The 23623-nt window shown below is 35.9% G+C and overlaps 1 protein-coding gene and 1 long non-coding RNA gene across 3 annotated transcripts in view; both read right to left on the reverse strand.

The window, feature by feature from the left end:
* Positions 1 to 1014: 1014 nt before the first annotated feature.
* Positions 1015 to 5775, reverse strand: LOC129350314 (uncharacterized). The gene is made up of 3 exons (XR_008603674.1): positions 5582 to 5775; positions 4276 to 4424; positions 1015 to 3360 (listed from the first exon to the last, which is right to left on the reverse strand). It is a non-coding gene; the product is annotated as an uncharacterized LOC129350314 (long non-coding RNA).
* A 1381-nt stretch (positions 5776 to 7156) lies between these two features.
* The window catches only part of mgat4b (alpha-1,3-mannosyl-glycoprotein 4-beta-N-acetylglucosaminyltransferase B), a 72198-nt gene continuing 55731 nt past the window's right edge, over positions 7157 to 23623 (reverse strand). The window contains exons 10-15 of one of the 2 annotated variants that reach the window (XM_055016613.1): positions 21968 to 22075; positions 19518 to 19711; positions 18556 to 18634; positions 15940 to 16027; positions 12692 to 12804; positions 7157 to 10782 (exon numbers count right to left, since the gene is read on the reverse strand). In XM_055016613.1, coding sequence (XP_054872588.1) covers positions 10759 to 10782; positions 12692 to 12804; positions 15940 to 16027; positions 18556 to 18634; positions 19518 to 19711; positions 21968 to 22075 — 606 coding nt within the window. In that variant the 3' untranslated portion in view covers positions 7157 to 10758. Of the gene's footprint in view, positions 10783 to 12691; positions 12805 to 15939; positions 16028 to 16118; positions 16801 to 18555; positions 18635 to 19517; positions 19712 to 21967; positions 22076 to 23623 lie in introns of those variants that run through there. The other variant, XM_055016612.1, reaches the window with a different exon arrangement.

A 23623-nucleotide genomic window follows, 5' to 3' on the forward strand; every position in this document is an offset into this window, starting at 1 on the left:
AACTCAGATGGATGATCTAAATGTGAAATCAAGACTCATGGTCACAAGTTTTAAGGCTTCTGTTAACCAGAAAGTTCAAACTAACAGAGAAGTACTGAGAAACTTTTAAAACTTCAGTCCTCAGACTGTCTGAAGGTTCAAACTAACAGAGAAGTACTGAGAAACTTCTAAAATTTCAGTCCTCAGACTGTCTGAAGGTTCAAACTAACAGAGAAGTACTGAGAAACTTTGACGATTTCAGTCCTCAGACTGTCTGAAGGTTCAAACTAACAGAGAACTACTCAAGAACTTCTAAGATTTCAGTCCTTGGACTGTCTGAAGGTTCAAACTAACAGAGAACTACTGTGGGACTTAGAAAATTTCAGCCTTCAGACTGTCTGAAGGTTCAATCTAACAGAGAACTACTGTGGGACTTAGAAAATTTCAGCCCTCAGACTGTGTGAAAGCTCAGGTCCTGAGGACTCGGGAGGTGTGGAGGCTTTGGAAAGTCTTGGAACTGAGGGTTCCACCCTCCAGAACAAAGGCTGAAGCCCAACCTCCTGAGAAAAACGGTCGAGTCGAGACTTGAGTTAAAAAAAAACTCGAAAACGACAAAAAATAGATGATAAATGCGCAAAAAAAAGAAGAATTAGTATCTGAGCGAATAGCTCAGGGGGATAAGAAGAGTGACTACAGAGTGGAGGGTTGCAGGTTCAAGACCCACCACTGGCAGTTTTCTTTCTTTGTCTTTGTCAGGATTTTGAGAAAATTTAAGAAGTGTCTGGTCTTGAACCAGCGACCTGCAGCTCCATAGGCAAATCCTTAACTCACTGAGCTACAGATCAGATACAAAGAAATAAATTCGTCGTCCCTTTGACATCGTAGTTGCTGAAGTCACCACATGGGTGGAGCCAAGGCGGAGTCTGGGTGGAGTCAGGGCGGAGAGTAGGCGGGGAGGTGGGTGGCGGCCTCCCCCCTCTACTCCCCCACCTCTCCCCACCACCCACCACACCTTCCCCCGCCCGATGAGTTCTTCAAGTCTCCACGAGTTCTTCGAGTCTCGACAGGTTTTCCCGAGTTTCTGGAGTTTCCACCAGGTCGGAGGCAGAACAAGTTGTCATGAAGAGGTGTTGAAGTCGGCCAGGATGGACTGACTTTTTACAGCGACTAGAAGGAAGACCACTAGAAGAGCAGGTCTTTAACCACCATCCATAAAATCCATGGAGTCGCTCCAGTGAAATGAAGGGAGGTCAACTTTTATCAGCCTCCATCCAGATGTTCAACTTCATATCTTTACTTGGACATTTTTAGCACCACAAACCTTTGGTATCACACTTTATTATCCTTTATTAGGACTTTCATGGAATCCACCAGCAGATTTACTTTTTGTTGAGAAACTTTATTCTTGTCATCGTGAGACTGCAGTATTTAAAACTGTTCTTTCTATTTGACCTCATGTTTATTAGTTTTAGTGGAGAAAGTTATTTTAATTGTCCATTAGTCTCTTAAAAACCAAATAATAAATTGGATTAGTCAAGAGGTTTAAATTTCTTACTTTGTCATATTTAAAATATGATAAAAAATATATAAAAATAAAGCATCTTGAGACAATTTCACCTGTAATTGGCGTTATATAAATAAAATTGAATTAAAATTGTATGTATCTTGTAATGTTGGAGTAATTCAGCCATATATGTTGGAAAACACATTTTCTTTGTCCATTAATCTGTTGATTGTTTTCTCCACTAATTCATTTCTTGTTTTGGTTTATGTCAAACCCAAATATATTCAATTTACTGTCATAAAAACCAAAAAGATTTACATTCATGATGCAGGAATCAGGCAGTTTTTCACTTTTTATCTGAGTTTAGTCAGAAAGATAGTTGATAATGTGTGAATTGTTGCAGCTTGTGAGCTGTAAAATGTTTTAATCTTTGGGGCCGAGTGTCAGAAAACATTTAGGAACCAACATCAATAAAACACTCAACAAAGATTTGAACATCATTAAAGGGAAATCCAACTTTTGCATGACAATGTCTCATTAAAGGACATTTATTTCCAACGTAAATGTGTGATATTCATCCTCTGGAGCTTTCTCTTCACATCGTCTTCCACCTGGACTGGTTTGGTCGGGAGCATATGCAACAAACATTTGAAAAACTGCACTTTAACATCAATGAATGACACTGAAGTTTAATCTCTACATAAATGAGACTGAGTCTGGATGTGCTGCTCTGTCATTAACTCCTAAGTTTAGGGAAAGTTCAAACAAAAGAGGAATGTTCAGATAAGAGAATGAGCTTATTCTGAACAAACATCTCAGACTTTCTGAGCTTCAGCACCTCTAGCAAGATATTTTAACAACAAGCAACTCAAGAGATCCAGAAGTTGGAGAGAGTTAGCATTAGCTGAGCCAAAGAACATGTGGGACGCTAACCTAGCAAACATTTCAGACTTTTCTCTGTGAATTCTGAGAAATAATTTCCTATTTAATGACAGAGCTACACATCTTAACTTAGTCTCATTAAAACAGACTCTAATTCAGTGTCATCCATCCATATTAAAGTGCAGTTACCCAAAATGTTTGTTGCATGAGCTCCAACAAAACCTGTCCAGGTAGAAGGCCACTTTGACAAACAGGAAGTGGAAGATTCCAAGCAGATTTATAGAAGGGGGAACCAGACTGTACTAAGTGTGGTCCAGTATAGAGGGGTGTTTTGTGGGTTTTTAAGGCTGATAATGATTATTAGTGAGACATTTGGAGTAGATATTCATTTGCAGTAAATGAAAGTATTTAAAATCTTGGAGTTAAACTTAGAAGAACACAAACTCTAACAGAAAACTTTGTTGATACGTTTTTGTTTTGTTTACAGATGTTAAGTTAAAGGAGTTTTATTCGTGACGTATAACCAATCAAATCACTCCAGAAGACAGAGCAACCACAGGTAGATAAAGGTTCAGAGCCAAAGTAGCACCATTTTAAAATTTATTTATTACCGTAAATCAGTAAAAAATAAAATACTGCTAATCAGTAAATCAGTCAGCCCACAATTACTACAATTCTACAGTGGATGTGTCTTTTCTACAGTATATGATGTATACACTATGTTTGTTTCTTCCTCTGTTGTTTTCTGGATTGTACTCAGCTTCATGCCTTCGTCCACCAGGCCTCCGTTGACTCGTCCCGCCTGCCGTCTCTGGAGCTGAAGCTGGATTGGAACAGACCAAAGTACAGTCCAATCACGATGCCAGCTGCCTCTCAAAAGGCTCCTTCATCTGGCAGGTGGCAGCACTTCTTCTGAGGGGAAGCTGAGCTGGTCCGGCAGAACTTTGGAGATGTGTTCCAGTGGTTGGTGGATGTGTGGGGAGATAGAGAGGGACCTTTGAATTGTTCACAAAGAAAAACAGGGAACCCATTGGTAGTTTTAGTTTAGGGTGCTACTGCGGTGTGTTTTTGGGTTTTAAGAGGTGAACAGGAAGAGTTTTTTTTCATATTATCTTTTACTTTGTTCCTGGCTGGAATGCCCATCAATGTCAACAGGAAGTTCACTTTTAGTTCTGTTTATTTATTTTTATTTTACTAACACCCATTTGTTTTTAACCCCCTCACATGTTGTGTTGTTGTAAACTTACTCTTTCAAATAAATACTCGTCTAACCCTCTGGAAACCAGCGTTTGGACTGTTTTTGTGTTGCTCCTCACCTACTTCAGACAACAGGGACAAAGCAACATTTTGTGAACTAAAGGCTTTTCTATGACGTTTTTAGAGCGACATGCTATACTATAGGCTTTTTAATTGACATATTACTAGTATGTTTTTTTGTTTTAGTTTTTTTTGTTTTTCAGCAACATATAAGAATTTGAACAGTTTTAAAAATGACTATACTTTTACTTGTGCAATGAAATATTATTCTATGGCATTTTTAGATGACATATTATACTCTGATGTTTTCTTGAATTACATACTATTTTGACAATATACTGCACTATGACATTTTTTGAACCACATATCATACGTGACAATTTTAGGCAACATCCCATCATTTTGCACTTTTTGAACCACATAATAATCTATGGGGTTTTTTTGCCGACATGCTATACTATGAACTACAGGCCATACTATGTTATTCTTGAGTAAAGTATACTATACTTTGACATTTTCTGAACTACATCCTATACTATGGTGTTATACACAGAGTGCTTTGGTTACATGTTGATTTATAATCTAGATTTTTTTCTGTTTTGTTTTTTGATGGGATTACCACAGACCTGACTGTGAACACTGTTGACACCCACCTGAGGGAGAAGCTGTCTAAGATCTCAAGGCTGCTTGGTCGTGGTCTTTCTGGTCCTGCTCCAGAACGCCTTCATCAACTACGTCTTCTTTTGAAGAGGCCCTCAGATGCTGCGATCTCTGACCTTCAGGAGGAACTGCTACTTTCACTCTGTAACGAGACGGTGGTTATTTTAAAGACCCAGCTCCTGCCGGCTTTGAGTGAAAGTTTAACATCCATCAAAAGGGAACTACAGACAGTTAAATCTGAGCTGTGGGTCAGTATTTCAAACATCAAGTCCAACCCGGCTGCCCTAAAGCACGCTGTGGGTGAAACGGAAACTTCACTCTCCACATCAGCGACGACATCGTCACACTCCAAAGCAGAGCATCTGTCTGCTGAACTTTTAAAAGTGGACTATAAATGTGAAGAATGTGAGCAGCAGCAGACTGTGAGCAGCAGAACAGATGTGATCAGAAAGAAGTCATTTTCTTTTTTCTTTCTTTCTGGTTGACTTGATGCTGTCAGATGCAGATGTTGGAGCTGATTCTGATCTTTCAGGATAAAAAGCTGCTTTTCCTTCAGACTTGTCAGGAAATTATTCTCTCAGGTTTTCTCTGCTATTTATATTTTTATTATCTGTGATTATTTCATTATTTCATTATTGTAAAATAAAGTTTGAGGCATAAAGACTCATTTAGTTTTTTTAATCCTGAAATCTTTGATGTAGCAGAACTAAACTTCCATTTTCCTTCTTGTACTTCTGATACTAGAACTAAACGTGTCTTCAACACGGATCATCTGGTTTTAATGAATCAGCAGCAACATCACAACAACAAATGAGACAATTTTCAACAAATTCATGAAACTGATGTCATTAAAACTATCAGAGTCTGTTTTAGTGTCAGATTAAAGCTGATTACTGACAACTAGAACATTAACGTTACTGTTTTAATCACATTTAAGTTTCCTGAACGTTGAATTAACGTCAACCAGCCACAGTTTTATGAACTTAATGAACCACATTACAGGAACACAACACACTTCAGCTGTTCACATGAAACACAACACAAACATCGTTAGCTTAATGCTACGTTAGCTTAATGCTACGTTAGCTTTACTCAGACTACGACTGAGCAGCTAGCTCGGTTAGCATCGCTAACATTAAAGCTAATATTTACTGGATGCTAACTTTCTTCTCTGGTCAACACACACAGAAATAAACTCCACCAACATCTGGAGTGCATGGCACACATTATATCTGACACTAAAGCTGCATATAAAGTGCATTAAAAGCGGCACCGATACGAAAATAAACATTAACTTACCGAACTATCAGAGTCCTTTCAGTGTCTGCTGGTAGAATCAGCCGAAGGTAGAAAACTGGTTAAAACAAGCCAACGGGCAGGAAAACTGTCTGTAGAGAAGGTTCTGCTGCTCCACCGATAAATAAACCAACAGTTATTATATCAGAATTAATCCAAACGAGGAGAGCAGAGTCTCTGCTGCCTCCTCCATAAGACCTGTCAATCATTCCAGACCAGACTGTCAATCAAGTAGCCCCGCCCCCTGGCTTCGAAAAACTTTAACGCTCTATAAAAAAATCAATATTGATTTATTTTAAGATTGGCCACCTGATCTGTCATTTTGACCATGAAAACTAACGAAAAAAATCATATACACTCTTTGCACGGAAACTGTTTGGCTCCACCCTTGCTGATGACCACTTCCGGTCTCAGAAAATGAAAAAACGGACCTTTTTTCGTTTCTGCCTCTTCCTGATTTTACTTTTTGTTATTCTAAATATAAAATGAAAATCAAAGCATTTTTAAAATATCGTATATCCTTTTTTGATCATGAAAAGGAAAAACGCCTTGTATTTCAATTTTAATTTTTGTATTTTAAAACAAAAATCAAATAACCACTGTTTTTTTTGTTTTTCAATCCCCGTTTCAGAACGGAAAATCCAATTACCAGATCCGTACACGGACCAGAAATAACTCCCGACATATTTTAAGTAATTTTTTTGACACACTTTAGTCATTTTGAACAAGTTTTGTGTTATTTTGGGCAAGTGAGACTAATTTCTGGACACATTTGAGTCTTTTCGGACAAAATTTGAGTCATTTTTAAACACCTTGAGTAATTTTGGACCCATTTTTAAATCATTTTAAACAAATCTTGAGTTGTTTTAGGCAGGTTTTGACTTGTTTTGGACCAGCCAAAGTATACAAAAAGTTTGTTTTACTCATTTTGGACCAAATTTAAAATGCCTTGAATCATTTGGGACACATTTCGATGCATTCTGACACATTAAGTCATTCCGAACAAATCTTGAGTTATTTTAGGCAGGATTTAAGTCATTTTTGGTTGATTTTAGTCATTTTGGATCAAATTTAAGTCATTTTTAAACACTTTGAGCGATTTGGGACACTTTTTTGAACCATTTGGACAAATTATGAGTCATTTTGGACGAAATTTGAATAATTTGTTAAACCACTTGTGTCATTTTGGACATTTTTAGATCATTTTTGATAACTTTTATATTGTTTTGAACCCATTTTAAGTCATTTTTGGACGGTTTTTGAATAATTTTGAGTCATTTTAGACTCATTTACTTCATGCTGGACCAAATTTGAGTCATTCTGGACACTGACCAATTTGACCAATTTTTAAGTCATTTTGAAGACATTTTGAGTGATTTTAGGCAGGTTTCTCAGGTAAATGAGAAAATAACAATATTCTAAAATTATCTTTCTAAAAACAAATGTAAAACTACACTAGTGGACAGAACTGTAAAATCTGATGCTACAAACACACAAGCAATTTTCTTAAATTGGCCAAATGTGAACAAAAAGCCAAACTGATGCTAAAAATGTGCATCAAAGAAACGAACTGGAGGATCATTTAAATTTCTGTCTTTATTACAATTCACAGATTGGATATCTGATTTAAATAGAGTTTATCTAAAGGATACAAAAGACAAATACAAGATGAGAGCAATGCATTCCAGTGCATCTTACAAGGAAAATTAAATAAAAACCGCATGTTTCAGATCAGAAACGAACTCTCGGCTCTGAAAACCCGAACCTGATGACTAGCTTCATCTGCAGCTTCATGGAGGAAAAGTCTCGATAAGTTCAGTCCTTCATTTACTCACTTTGTTCCCTTCAGTGAAGAATGTGTGGATTTTCAAGTGAAAAGATTTAAATCTCCGGGTTCTTAGAGCTGTTTTAGCTGCTGATACCTGAGGCAGCTTCTCAGTCAGTTTGGACGAATCTTAGGAAAGTGGGAATCATTCTGGACCAAATCTGAGTCATTTTAAACACATCAGGCCATTTGAGACTCTTTATAAATAGTTTTGGAGACTTTTTGTATTAATTTACCCGTTTACTGTGATTTCTGTTGGTTGTGTCTCAAAGCTTCTATCTGTGGATGAATTCTGTGATTCAGTAGAAAATCGACCTGACGAAGCTCCAGAACTAAATGAAAATGTTTTCTGACTGTTTGAAACTACTCCAGAGTATTATAGAGTGCTACAGAGTATTCCAGAGTACTACAGAGTAACTCTGAGTATTCCAGAGTACTACAGAGTAACTCTGAACTAAAATGTTTTCTGAATGTTTGAAGCTTTTTTCTGCTCATCAAAGTTCCTTCATTTGAGTCACAGAACTGAAAACTGAACCTGTGGAGGAAGAAGAGACACAGAACTACAGGAAAGTACTACACAGTACTGCAGAGTACTGCAGAGTACCTCAGAGTACTGTCGGGTGACTCAGAGTGCTGCAGAGTACTACAGAGTAGTCCAGAGTTCTACATAGTAGGTCAGAGTACTCCTGAGTAACTCACAGTACTACAGTGAACTTCAGATTACTCCAGAGTACTGTAGGGTAACTCACAGTACTCCAGAGTTCTACCTCGGAGTACTACAGTATGTTCTAGAGTACTCCAGAGTACTCCAGATACTGTGAACAGTGAAGGCCTCGGCCAGCAGGGATCTGATTGGTTAGAACAGCATCAGTAGTTTGAAGCCTCCAGGAAGTTGTGAGGCTGCAGCAAAGGATTGTGGGAGTTTGTGTTCAGCTACATATTTAGATTTAAGGCAAACGGCTCAGCGGCTCTGAGAGGACGTCTGTCTGCAGAACCACCAACAGCAGCAGGACCCTGGAGGTTCTACTAGAACTAGAGGATCCTTGAGGTTCTACTAGAACTAGAGGATCCCGGAGGTTCTACCAGAACATCATTATTCTGGAGGTTTTACCAGAACTAGAGGATCCTGTAGGTTTTACCAGAACATCAGGATCCTAGAGGTTCTACCAGAACATCAGGATCCTGGAGGTTCTACCAGAACATCAGGATCCTAGAGGTTCTACCAGAACATCAGGATCCTAGAGGTTCTACCAGAACATCAGGATCCTGGAGGTTCTACAAGAACTAGAGGATCCTGGAGGTTCTACTAGAACTACAGGATCCTGGAGGTTCTACTAGAACTAGAGGATCCTGGAGGTTTTACCAGAACATCAGGATCCTAGAGGTTCTACCAGAACATCAGGATTCTGCTGGAAACGACTCAAACAGGTTCCAGTTAGTGACAATAGATCTGAATTATTTATTTAAAAAACTTTCATTTTCAGTGGAACCAGAGGTTCTAGATGATCTGACATAATCTCCAGGGTTCCAGATCTGATCTCCAGTCAGTTCACAAAAAGATCACAGAGTTCCAAAAGAGTAAAACCAACTTTGGACACGTTTTAAACTCATTTTAACTTTTTTCCTGTCATTTTGGACAAACTTTAAATAATTAAAATTATATTTAGACTTATTTTTGGTCCAGTTTAAATAGAATAGGTTTGTTTTTAAAGCACTGAGTAATTTTTAGAACAATTTTGACATATTTTGAGATATTTTTTGTAATTTTAGACACATTTAGAGTCATTTCTGGACGAGTTTTAAATAGAATTTTAAGAAATGAATCATTTTCTAGTAAACATTGAGTGATTTTGGACACATTTTAAATGAACTACAAAATTAAAACTTTGGAATCACATCTGGACAAATATTAAGTTATTCTGGTCATATCCAGTCATTTAGACTTATTTTGAGGTTTGTTGTAGTTTTAGTCAGATTTAGTTGTTTTTTAATTTTTTAATATTTTGGACAAATGTTGAGTAAATGTTACATTTCAATAGGTTTTTGTTATTTTGGAGAATTTTTAAATCATTTGTACACATTTTGAGACAATGTTGATTGAATTCTGAGTTCTTTTTGACAAATATTTGTCATTTAGGACAAATTTGTATTTAATTTGTGAAAGTTTGGAATATTTTGGACAAATGTGGACTAAATTTGTGAAAAAATTTCAAGACATTTTCAACAAGTTTTGGTCATTTTGAGCCATTATTAAGTCACTTGGGACTTTTTTTGGTCATTTTGGAGAATAAAAAAAAATTAAACACATTTTGAGACATTTTTGGCCATATTGTGAGTAATTTTGGACATAAATTTGTCACTTAGAACAAATGTTTGACTATTTTTGACAGGTTAAGAGAGATGTTTAGACAAATTTTTAACAACTCTATGGTCATTTTGGATTATTTTTTGTCACTTGGGATCATATTTGATTCATTTTGAGCACATTTCGAGATGCTGCTGGTTGAAATTTAAATTCTTTTGGACAAATATTTGTCATTTAGGACAAATTTGTAATAAATTTTTGAAAGTTTGGAATATTTTGGACAAATGTTGAGTAAATTTTTGAAAAAATTTGAAGATATCAAGTTTTTGTCATTTTGGAGAATTTTTTTAATAATTTGGACACGTTTTGGGACATTCTTGGCCAAATTTTAAGTAATTTTGGACAAAAATTTGTCATTTAGGACAAATATTTGACGAGTTTTGGACATTTTTTCAGTTGTTTTGTTGATATCTTTTGTCATTTTGAACAACTACTGAGTCATTACGACATGTTTGTGTCATTTTGAGCCATTATTGAGTCACTTTTTTTTGGTCATTTTGGAGAATGTTTCGAGAATCTGGACACGTTTTGAGTCGTTTTGAGCAGAATCTGAGACGCTGCGGTGACGTATTTCCGTCTGAATCGACACAAACCGACCCAGATGATTAAAATTCATCATTAAACTCAAAGTCTCTGTCTTGTTTGTGTCGTTTCCAGCCAGGTGGAATGAAAGCTGACTGTGGATCAGCGTCCGGCTGTGGAGGGTCTGGGAGTCGGTAGGAAGGTCCGGTTCTGCCTCCAGGTCCGGTAGCAGCAGCTCCGTCCTCAGGAAGGTGCTCGGCATCACCACCAGTGTAGAACATTTATTTTACTGTATGTACATAGATACAGGCGTGCAGCTTCAACGGCTGCTCCTCCCACCGCTCGCCGTGGTTCCAGGCCCGGCCAGGCGGCGGCGCTGTGGCTCCGCGGCCGGATCCATCTGAGCAGCACTGGAGGCAGCCGAGCCTCCGGTCGGCTCTGAGGTATCGCTGAGGGGGAAGAGGGGCTTCACTCGGCTTTCTTTATGAAGATCTGCAGGGAGGCAGGAAAGAAAAGAAATAAAATAAAGCCTCGATAATCACTGAAACACTAGAAAATAAAATAAATAAAATAAAGCCTCGATAATCACTGAAAAACTAGAAAATAAAATAAAGCCTCGATAATCACTGAAAAAACAGAAAATAATACAAATAAAATAAAGCCTTGATAATCACTGAAACACTAGAAAATAAAATAAATAAAATAAAGCCTCGATAATCACTAAAAAACTAGAAAATAAAATAAATAAAATAAAGCCTCGATAATCACTGAAAAACTAGAAAGTAAAGAGAATAAAAGCTCCATTTAGACAGAAGTAGACTAATATCAGCTCTGAAAACCCTTTTATTAAGAACCTTCAACACAAACCTGCAAAAAGTTAACAAGAAAATAATAAAATTAAAGAGATTATTAAAAACCTTTAATACAAACCTATAAAAAATCTAATAATAAAATAAATGAGATTATTAAGAATCTTTAACACAAACCTGTAAAATAACAACAATAAAAATAATAATAAAATGAATATGATAATGAAGAACTTTTAACACAAACCTGTAAAACAATAAAATAATATTATTATTATAATATTATTATTATTATTATTATTATTATTATTATTATTATTATTATTATTATTATTATTATTATTATTATTATTATTATTATTATTAATAATAATAATAATAATAATAAGAAGAAGAAGAAGAAGAAGAAGAAGAAGAAAATAATAAAATTAATGTTATTATAAAGAACCCTTTAATAAAAACTTGCAGCCCAAAGAAGAAAATAGTAAAAATTATAAAATTAATAAAATGAATCTGATCATTCAAAACTGTGCCGAAACGTCCTGTAAAATTACAGTAAAATACCAGAAAAGTTCACATTGTTATTATTTTAATTTATTCAAAGTAATTTTGGAGAAATATTTGTAATTTAGGACAGATTTATATTATCTTTTTTAAAAACATTTTTACTATTTTGGACAAATTTTGAGTAATTGTGAACGAATTTTAAGACATTTTCAACCATTTTTTTCTCATGCTAAGCCATTTTGAACTTTTTTTGGTCATTTTGGAGACTGTTTCATTTCACTTTTGAGACATTTTTGGCCAAATTATGAGGAATTTTGGACTATTTCTGATATTTCGAGTCATTTTGGACACTTTTTCAGTTGTTTTGTAGACACATTCTGTCATTTTTAACAGTTCTTTGGTCATTTTAGAGCATTTTTTAAAATATTTTGGACAGTTCTTGAGTCATTTAGAACTAATTTCAAATAATTTCAAAGTAGATCAAATATTGAGTCATTTTGGACAAATATCATGATCATTCGGGACAAATATAAAATAATTGTGGACAATTTTTGAATAATTTTGGACAACTGTTGAACAAATCAGACCGATTTCTGCCATTCTGAACAGTCGTTACTTTGGAAAGTTTTGGGACAAGTTTTAAATAGGTTTCTTCCATTTCATGTCATTTGCAACAATTCCTGGGTCATTTTGGACCATTTTTTGTGATTTATGACTATTTTTGTGGCATTTTGGACATTTTATTGGTCATTCTATTGGTCATTCTGAACACATTTTTTAAATTCTTGATCATTTTTGAGCCTTTAAAAATAAATTTTAGGTCAAATATTGAGTCATTTGAATGAATATTTGTCATTCTTTTACACATTTTCAACTGATTTTGACAAGTTTGACATTGTTGTGGACAAATTTCGAGTTATTTTTGGGAAAAGTGTTTGAACACTGTGTTTTGGGCACATTTGAACTATTATTTGACACGTTCTGGGTAACTGCGGAGTCAAATTTAAGTAATTTGGGGTCATTTTTTAGCACCCAGAGTCTCTAACGGTTGCTGTGAGGAACCCAGAACCTCTGTGAGAACCCGTTACCTCGCTGAGGATCACCCAGACCGGGGAGTCGGTCACCACGGACAGACGCATGGCCTCCAGAGGACCGAAGGACGGATCCACCTCACCCTCTGCGATCCCGTTCTGGAACGTTCCTGAAAACATCCAGAGGACAGTTTGTGTAGAAGACATCCTGCAGGGTGAACACACTCTGAGCCGATTTAATCACTAAAATTATTAAACTGCCGTCCATTTGGTCTTTGGGAGGTTTTTGATCTTGTGATTCCAACACTGAGCCGAACTGAAGAACAAATATTACAGATGTGGTCTTGTTTTCATTCTTATATTATTGTTAATAAAGATTTTTTTAAGATGCCAAGGTTGTTTTGTGTCTCTTTGTGGTTGTTTTGTGTCTATTTCTGGTTGTTTTGTGTCTCTGTGGTTATTTTGTGTCTCTTTGTGGCTGTTTTGTGCCTCTTTGTGGTTGTTTAGCATTGCTTTGTGGTTGTTTTGTGTCTCTGTGATTGTTTAGCATCACTTTGTGGCTGTGTTGTGTCTCTTTGTGTGTATTATCCATCATCTACTTGCTCTGCTTGTGTCTTTTCCGTGTTATTAATGGTGATTAGGACCCATTACATCCATCCAGACAGACTCCATCATTGACCCCACTGTGTCTCATACTGGTTGTAATCCCTGCCAGGATGTATTGACTGGGATTACGCTGCTGCTGCTGCTGCTGCTGCTGCTGCTGCTGCTGCTGCTGCTGCTGCTGCTGCTGCTGCTGCTGCTGCTGCTGCTGCTGCTGCTGCTGCTGCTGCTGCTGCTGCTGCTGCTGATGATGATGATGATGATGATGATGATGATGATGATGATGATGATGATGATGATGATGATGATGATGATGATGATGATGATGATGATGATGATGATGATGATGATGATGATGCTGCTGATGATGATGATGATGATGATGATGATGATGATGATGATGATGATGATGATGATGATGATGATGATGATGATGATGATGCGATGCTTCCAGGTACGACGGAGCAGTAATCCCAACAAAGAGCAGCGTCTGGGCGTGTTATTGTTTGTGGCTGGGTATTATCTGATATTACTGCGGTATTAAAGCCTCCACTCAGCATCCAGCCACACGAGTCCCGCTGTCTGAGAGCTTTTCTCAGAAACACAATAAAAACTGTCACTCACGCACTCACACACACGCAGGCACACACTCTCTCTCTTTTGTGTTTTTCATTTATTGACGGATACAGGTTATATATAAGGTTTGGTAAAAGGATTAAATGTCGCTCTGAACGATCAACATGTTGCTAATTATTAAATGAAAAAACATTACAGCAATGTTGGTATTTATTCCTACGTTAGTGTGTTCAGGGGTCTCTTTCTGGTCGTTTTGTGTCTCTTTCTGGTCGTTTTGTGTTTTTCTGTGGTCATTTTGTGTCTCTTTGTAGTTATTTTGTTGTGGTCACTTTGTGGTCATTTTGTGTTTCTGTATTTATTTTTTGTCTCTTTGAGGTTGTTTTGTGTCTTTTTGTGGTCATTTTTTGGCTTTTGTTGTCATTTTATGTCTCTTTGTGGTTCTTTGTGTCTCTCTGTGGTCATTTTGTGTCTCTTTGTGGTTCTTTGTGTCTCTTTAGAGTCATTTTGTGTCTCTTTGTGGTTCTTTGTGTCTCTTTAGAGTCATTTTGTGTCTCTTTTGAATCATTTTGTGCCACTTTAAGGTTGTCTTGTGTGTCCGTTAGTCATTATTTTTGTCATTTTGTAGCCGTCATTTTCTAATCATTTTGTGGTCTGTTTTTTAATTTTAGTTTTTCATGTGGCTACTATTTATTGTCTCTTTGAGGTTGCTCATGTCTGTTTGTGGTAGTTTTATGTCTCTTTGTGGTTGTTTTGTGTCTATTTTGGTTTGTTTTGTGTAAATGAATCAAATCTCTTCATCCGAACACGGTAAAAACACCAGAGAGTGACTTTGGTTGAGTTTCGTCTCACTCCACCCCTGAACTGCTTCGTTTCCAGAGCCGTCAGACTCTCAGTCGGCTGGTTTTCCTCTGAAACGCTGGAGTCCTGGAGGCTGAAATTAATAGAGTGGAGGAGCCGATCGATCGGCCGACTCATCTGAAAAATTGATGAAGGGGATAAAGAGCTGCTGGTAATTTATGAAGTCCGGTCGCCTGCTGTCCTCACATCCTCGCTGTGTCCAGGTGAAATAAAAGCCGTTTCTTCACTTAAAACCATAAAAACTGGGTTTGTTTACAGATTAAAATACAGAAGAGAATCCAGACGTGGAGCAGAGAGAATCTAAATAAAGGTAAATGGTCAGACTTCACATTAATGTTTAAATGTTCACCATGAACTGGCTCATTAATTTCAGCAATTTGGTTCTTATTTGTCACTTTAAAATGGGGAGATGAGTCTCTTTGGACTCGTGTCTTTGTCTCTTTGTAGTTGTTTTGTGTCTTTTTGTAGTTTTATGTCTCTCTGTAATCATTTAGTGCCTCTTTGTAGTTATTTTCCATCTCTTTGCTGCCAATTTTTTTGTTTTGTGTCTCTTTGTGGTTGTTTTGTGTCTCTGTGGTTGTTTTGTGTCTCTATAGTTATTGTGTATCTCTTTGTAGTTATTGTGTGTCTCTTTGTGGTTGTTGTGCATCTCTTTGTGGTTGTTTTGTGTCTCTTTTCAGTCATTTTGTATGTTCTTGTGTTTGTTTTGTCCGTTTGTGTTCATTTTGTGTCTTTTTGCAGCCGTTTGGTTCGTTAGTTGGTTGTTTTGTTACTCTTTGAAACAGTTTTGTGTGCTTTTGTTCCTGGTTTGTGTCTTTTTGTGGTCAGTTTGTGTCTCTGTATTTGTTGCGTGACTATTTGTGGTGGCTTTGTATACACTTTTGGTCATTTTGTGTCTCTTTGTGTTTATGTTGTGTTTGTTTTTTGAAATTTTGTGTTTCTTTTTAATTTCCGTAGTGGTTTTGTTTGTTTTTCAGGCTGTTTTGTGTATTTTTGTGGTCAGGTTGTGTCTCTGGGGGTGTTTTGAGCCTTTTTGTGTTCCTTTTGTGTCTTTACACATCTATGTAGTGTGTTTTAAGGTTGTTTTGTTACTCTTTGAAACAGCTTTGTGTGTTTTTGTTCCTGTTGTGTGTCTCTTTGTGGTCAGGTTGTGTCTCTGTATTTATTCTGTGTCTTTTGTTGGCAGTTTTGTGTGTCTGTGTACGTGTTGAGTGTCTCTTTGTGGCAGTTCTGTGCTCATTTTGTGTGTCTGTGTGTCGTTGTGTCACCTATCCTGATGAATCCGTCTTCAGTCCGGTGGTATTTGGGTGTTTTCTCTCGTCCTTCTGTCAGAGCTTCTTTCTCTGCCTGGATGTTCTGAAAAACAGCAGCAGATAAAATGAGACATGTTTTAATTTTTCTCTTTATTATTATTATTATTAGTTTATTATTATTATTATTATTATCATTATTAGTTTATTAAGGTCTGGATTAATCAGATAATGAAACATCAAAAACTTTAAATACAAAGTTTTCCTGAAAATAAAATGTTTCCACAGTTTGTTTGTTTTCCAGTGAAAAACTCAAATCTGACATTTCTTCCAGGTTTCACATGTTGGTTTGTGTCTATTATTTGTTGCTTTTCCAGCTATTTTGTCAGTTTTTGTTGTAGTTTTCTGTTGTCGCCGTTTTGTGTGTTTTTGCAATTGATTTCTGTGTCCTTACTGTTGTTTTGTATTTTTTAACAGTTTAATGCATCTTTGCACCTGTTTTGTGTGTTTTTGTAGCTGTGTTGTGTGCTTTTGTGGCTGTATTGTGTGTTTTTCAACAGTTTTGTGTGTACTTGTAGTTGTTTTGTGTGTTTTTGAGCCGTTTCGTGCATCTGTGTAGTCGTTTTATGTCTCTTTGCAGCTGTTTTGTGTGTTTTTGTAGTTGATTTGTTTGTTTTTGAAGTCTTTAATGTGTATTTGTGGTTGTTTTGTGTCTCTTTGCGGCTGTTTTGTGTGTTTCTGAACTGTTCAATGCGTCATTATATGTGTCCTTGTTTTAATTTTGTGTGTTTTTATTGTCGATCTGTGTGTCTTTACCGTTGTGTGTGTTGTTGTAGTAGTTTTCCATCTCTTTGCAGCTGCTGTTGTCGTTATTCTCCACTATGGAAAAATATAAACTCTTCCAAGTCACTACAGACAAACCAAACCTCTTTAACAACTTTACAGACAAACAAACTAAAATAATTCTGTTCATTTGACCAGATTTGTTGATGTTTGAGGAGAATTTCTGCAGAAAAGCGGAGCTGCTTTATGTGCTGTCAGCAATCCGTCCCCCTGGTCACCGTTTCCACGGTAACCGCCTCCTGCATCCCTGATTCCTCGTCTCTTTCATCCAGTTCTGAGGCGGATCTCAGCAGGATCCACGTCTCTAATCTCTAATCAGAACCTCAGATCCATCAGTGTGACTCAGCGAATGACTCAGCAAATAAACAACAAATAAAACCTAAAGTTTCAGTTTGAAAAACGACAAATAAAACCTGAAGCTTCAGTTTGAAAAACAACAAATAAAACCTGAAGCTTCAGTTTGAAAAACGACAAATAAAACCTGAAGCTTCAGTTTGAAAAACGACAAATAAAACCTGAAGCTTCAGTTTGAAAAACAACAAATAAAACCTGAAGCTTCAGTTTGAAAAACGACAAATAAAACCTGAAGCTTCAGTTTGAAAAACGACAAATAAAACCTGAAGCTTCAGTTTGAAAAACGACAAATAAAACCTGAAGCTTCAGTTTAAAAAACGACAAATAAAACCTGAAGCTTCAGTTTAAAAAACGACAAATAAAACCTGAAGCTTCAGTTTGAAAAACGACAAATAAAACTTGAAGCTTCAGTTTGAGAAACGACAAATAAAACATGAAGCTTCAGTTTGAAAAACGAAGACCAAACACTTCATGCAGCTTTAAATAAAACGATTTTTTTCGAGGACAGATTCAGCAGATTATTTCTCGCCTCAAATGCTTTCAGAAATACTTTTTGCTGAACTGTTTTTGTAATAAAAGAGAAAGTTTCAGTTCGTGTCCACAGGATCTGTTTTTCCTGCATGGAAACGCGGCGCATCTGAAAATCACTGCTTCGTGGACGAGTCACTAGCTGGTCACATGACAGCGCAGTAGAAACGTTGGACCAACATGGTGAGTCAAGTCCTTTTTGGTTTGGTTTCTATCATTTTGGACAAGATTTGAGCCTTTTTTTGTATGAATTTTTATCATTTTGGACAACATTTGAGGGTTTTTTGTTGGTTTTTGTCATTTTGAACCAGAGTCCAGTCTTTCTGGATGGGTTTGTATTATTCTAACAGGTTTTTGCCATTCATAATTAAAATTCTGAGTCATTCTGAAGTTATTTTGGATATTTTGGAGTCATGTTTGATCGATGTCACATCATTTTTGGATAATTTGTAGCCATCACGGTGAAACATTGAGCCATTCTGAAACAATTCTGAGTAATTTCAGACAAATTCTGAATGATTTTGGGCGTATTTCAAGTAATTCTGGACACATGTTGGAGGTTTAAATCATATTTCAACTTTCTAGACAGAGCGTCTTCATTTTTGACAGGTTAATGCTGTATTTAATAATTCTGGATGATATCTGAGTAAATTTGGACAAATATTGGTTATTTCAGGATTTTTTCTAAGTCTTTTCGTTCATGTTTTAAGTCATATTAACATTTCAAAAAATGTTTCTGGACTATTTTGGATGCAAAATAAACAGATTTTTGAGTTATGAGTCATTCTGACCCATTTTTCAGTTTCATTCAGAATCATTTCAAGTCATTTTTAACATTTTGAAAGCGGCGGATGAATCCGTCTGTGATCAGGTCGGACAGAAAGTAGATCCTGTTGGAGTCAGACTCACATCGAAGGGCAGAACCTCCACCGACGTGTTGAACAGTTTGTCTCCCGGATGTTCGATGTTTCCGCTGCGAAAGAAAAACCTGAAACGAAAGGACACAGAAAAACCCTTTTAACGTGAAGAAGTTAGTGAGAGTTTGGAGACAAAATGAGTCAGTTTGGATGAACTTTGAATCATTTTGGGCAAATTTTTTGCCTTTTAAAACACATTTTAAGTAGTTTTGGACAAATCTTTACTCATTGACGCATAGTTTGGGCAAATTTAAAGTATTTTGGACGTATTGATGAATATTGATTGATTAGACACCAGTAACCTTTAACACTCTAGACAGTTTGGGAACGTTTTCGGATGAATTTTGTTTACTATGGACACATTTTTTGCCGTTTTAGAAGTGATGTAAGACACATTTGGGGTCACTGAATGAATTTTGGATCATTTAAGACAAATGTTTGCCATTTTGGACACATTTTAAGTTGTTTTGGAACATTTTAAGAGTGATTTAGGATACATTTTTAAAAATTCTGGATGTATAGTTTGGGTAAATACAGCTAATTTTGGACAAATTGATCGATATCAATAATGAGACACCAATAACCGTCTACTTTACAAACAGTTTCTGACCATTTTTGGACAAATTTAGTTTTTTGGGGGGCAAATTTGTTGTGTTTTCAGACAAGGTTTAAGTCATTTGAGAGAAATTTTGAATCATTTTGAACAAACGTTTGTCATTTTAACATGTTTTAAGTCATTCTGGATAATTTTGGACATTTATTTTGGACGTATTGATCAATATTGATAATGAGATACCAAACACCTTCTACGTTACAAACTCTTTCTGGGTATTTTTGAACTAATTTTGTGTCATTCTGAACAAATTTCCAGTAATGTTGACCATCCTGCTGATCTCCTGTCCTTGTTGATCGATATCAATGACCCGTTTCCAGCCACTTCCTGCCGGTACCGACCTCTCGATGCGGACCGGCGTGAAGAATCGTATCCGGATGAAGTCTCCGGCCACCGGGGTGAAGGCCCAGAAGAAGTCCTCGCCCAGGTAGGCCTTCTCCAGGGTGAAGTGCTGGTAGGTCTTCAGGCTGGTGGTGACCTCAGCCAGAGGGTTGGCGTGGCCTTTATGGAGCGTCTGCTTCCCGAAGTCCTTGTCCTGGACGGAGACACAAGACAAGAAAAGACACACAGTTTAGCATCGTTCTGGACAATTAGCTTGTTGTTCTGAACAATTCTAGTCTTTTTAAACTCATTTTTAGTCATTTTAAACTCATTTTGATTCATTTATGACAGTTTTGACGTCAGTTTGAATAAAATTGTGTTGTTTTGACATTTTTTTTTTTTTTAGTAAATTTGGACAAAATTTGAGAGATTTTGGTGTCATTTTGGATAAATCTAGCATCATTCTGGGCAACTACTTTGTTATTTTGGACGTTTTGAGTCATTTTAAACTAATTATGATTCATTTATGTCAATCTTGGAGTGAGTTTGGACACATTTTTGAGTCTTTCTGGATAAAATTGAGTAATTTGGGGCAAATTTAGCATCACTGTGGACTATTTTTCTGTTATTCCAGACAAATTTTCTGTAATTTTAAACACATGTCAAATCATTCTAAAGAAATTTTGAATAAATTTGGATAAAATAATTTAGAATTTTTTGTTCTTGTAATTTTGGACAATATTTGAGTTATTTAAGATATTTTTGTGTCATTCTGGACAAATTTAGCATCATTCTGGACAATTAGTTTGTTATTTTGGACGCATTTTTACTCATTTTAAACAAATTTAGAGTCAGATTGAACAAATTCTTGAATAAAATTGAGTCATTTTGGACAAATCGCTATCATTTTGGATTTTTATTTTTTATTTTTCCCAATCTTGGACAACATTTAAGTCATTTTAGAGATTTCTTTTGTTATTTTGTACAGATTTGGGGTCATTATGGACAATCTTTTGGTCATTTTGAACACGTTTCCAGTCATTTATGATCTACATCTATCTGACCTGATCAGAAATTTATCAACCAGTCAGCTTCTATGGACATATTTAAGTAATTTCAGGCAAATTTCCAATAGTTTTGGGGGAAGACTTTGTCTTTTTGGACTAATTTTAAGCCATTTCACATCAATTCTGAGACATTTTAAACAAATTTAAAGTGACTAGGAACATTTTCAAGTAATTTTGGATCATTTTTGATTTACTTTTTATCATTTTGAGTCTTTTTGGACAGATTTCAAACACTTCTGAGCTCGTTTTAAGGGATTTCAAAGTCATTTTGTGGGAAATTAACACAGAAATCTAATGATTTATGGTCATTTAATCGCTGGTTTTACTTGGATAAACTGAACTCGGTGTGTATTTAATTTGTTTTCTTCCTCCAGTGAGTTGTTTTAGGTCAAACTTTTGATTTCTCTGCAGATGAATCCTGCTTCTCTCTGCAGTTCGACTCTAAACCTCTGCTCTGGTTTTCTACCACTAGAAGCCTGCTGCTTCAGTCTGCTGCTCCGATCAATAACCGATTGATTAGAGCAGATTGCAGCAGCAGTCAGCAGCTAATATCATCGTTCTTAACGCAGTAATCAGAGGCTTTAAGCTGCTGGCAGCCGGAGAAACCGACTGCAGAGGTTTTCAATCTCCATCCTCCAGAGACAGAAAGTGTTTACTGCTGGAGACAACCAGGACGGACTGGAGTACACAGAAATATACTGGAATATACTTAAAAAAATCACTTCAATATAATGAAATATATCCAAAAAAACACTTAAATATACTGGAATATACTTAAAAAAATCACTTCAATATAATGAAATATATCCAAAAAAACACTTAAATATACTGGAATATACTGAAATATACCCAAAAAACACTGAAATATAGTGGAATATAGTGGATTACACTGAGATATATTTAAAAACACAAAAATATACTGAAATATACTTAAAAAGTCACTGAAATATACTGGAATATAGTCGATGTAAAACAACAAAGAAGGGATGCAAAATGAGCACAAGGGGATGTAAAACCAACAGAAAGATGTAAAATCAACAAAAAAGATGCAAATTCAACACAGAGTCATAAAACTAACAGAAAGATGTGCAAAGATAAAATGAACAGAAAGGGATGCAAAATGAGCAGAAAGAGACACATAGTCACGATAAATAGGTGCAAAATGAGCACAAGAGGATGTAAAACCAACAGAAAGATGTAAAAATCAACAGAATGACACTAAATTTGCACAAAGAGACACAAAATCAACAAAAAAAGAGCAAAAATCAACATAGCAAGCCTCTAAACCAAGAGAAAGATGTGCAAAGTGAGAACATCTGGAGACATGTTCCTCTACAGTGAGGCTACTTGTGTTTTTCTATCTACAGGAGAACCCTGACCTCCAGCAGAACGTGGCCTCCTACCTTGAGCTTCTGGATCTTCCCAGCCAGAGACGAGTGAGTCCCGACATGCTGGAAGAGCGACGGCTTGAAGCGAATCCTCAGGTTGGCTTTCTGCCGGTCACAGTGTTTCTGATGGAGACAGGAAGGATTTACAAACGACCAGGATGAAGCTCTGAGCGCGAAGAAGGACCTCAACCAGGAACCTAACCAACCCTCAACATTCTGACAGCAGCTGTGGAGTTAAATCATCCTGAAACTGTCCTTCATCTGGATCCTCGTTCTTCAGGATGGAAAAGGTTCTGATCACAAGTGGAGTCATTCATCTCCACCTGAACCTCCTCAGAACATCTGGTTCTCCATCTCCAGTAACTTTATCAATGATCAGAGTTCTACCTTCATACTGGGAATATTTTCCTTCAAGTCCATAGAGGTGGATCCAGATTTATCACTTTTAACCCTCCTGTTGTCCACATTTACACCAAAAAATATTGTTTCCTTGTCTGAAAAAAACCCAAAAATTCTGCAAAAAAATTCCCCAAATTTGTGAAAATTTGCAAAACCTTCAGGAAGAAAATTCCAATAATTCCTTAAAAACTTCCCTTAAAAGTTTTATTTTTAAAAAAATCAATAAATCCCCCAAATTTGGCAAGAAAGAAAAATTTAAAACTAAAAAAAATTTTAAAAGTAAAATTTGTAAATGATGATAAAAAATGATAAAACATCTTCCAAAAAAAATCCTAAAAAATATCTAAAGTTATTACATATATATCAGTAAAACTTCTGATATTTTCTTTAAGAACATTCACATAAAAATCAACCAAAATCCAGGGAAATTCGCTGGATTTTGGTTAATTTTTTTCTGAATGTCCTTAAAGAATTTTTTAAAGATTTCTTTTTTTACACCAAAAAATGTTCAAAAATGTTCCAAAAATGTTAAAAATGTGGACGTTTTCACTGTGAATATATATATATATATATATATATATATGTATATATATATATATATATATATATATATATATATATATATATATATATATATATATAAATAAAAGTATTTGGGGGAAATAATGAGTCATTTTGCAAGGTTTTTGTCATTTTTGGGCAAATTTTAATAATTTTGTGTAATTTTAGACATATTTTGTCATTTTGAGCCATTTTTGACCAATATTGAAAAATTTTGGACAATTTTTTTGTCATTTTAGACAAATTTTAAGCCATTGTAGACCATTTTTGTGTCATTTTGTGTTAGATTTTTGGCATTTTTGGTCAGGTTTTTGTCCATTTATGTCTAATTTTTGTCATTTTGTGTCTTTTTTTCATCTCATTTGTGTTGTATTTTTTGTCATTTTGTGTTTTGCTTTTGTCAATTTGTTCCTCATTTTTGTGTAGTTTTTGTCACACTGTGTCTCTTTTTTTGCCTCCTTTCTGTTGTTTTGAGGCCCACCTCCATGGACTTCAAGGAAAATATTCCCAGCCTGAAGGTAGAACTCTGATCATTGATAAAGTTACTGGAGATGGAGAACCAGATGTTCTGAGGAGGTTCAGGTGGAACTTTAGATTCTTATATTGAATAATTCTGCTGCAGATCAACTTCTTCTCATTTGACCAAGATTCCAACTTTTTCCTTCTTATTATCTCATTTCCTCCTTTGACTCAGGTTTGTCTTCCAGCTAT

The sequence above is a fragment of the Amphiprion ocellaris genome, chromosome 13, assembly GCF_022539595.1.
Source record: "Amphiprion ocellaris isolate individual 3 ecotype Okinawa chromosome 13, ASM2253959v1, whole genome shotgun sequence".
Taxonomy (NCBI): Eukaryota; Metazoa; Chordata; class Actinopteri; family Pomacentridae; genus Amphiprion; species Amphiprion ocellaris.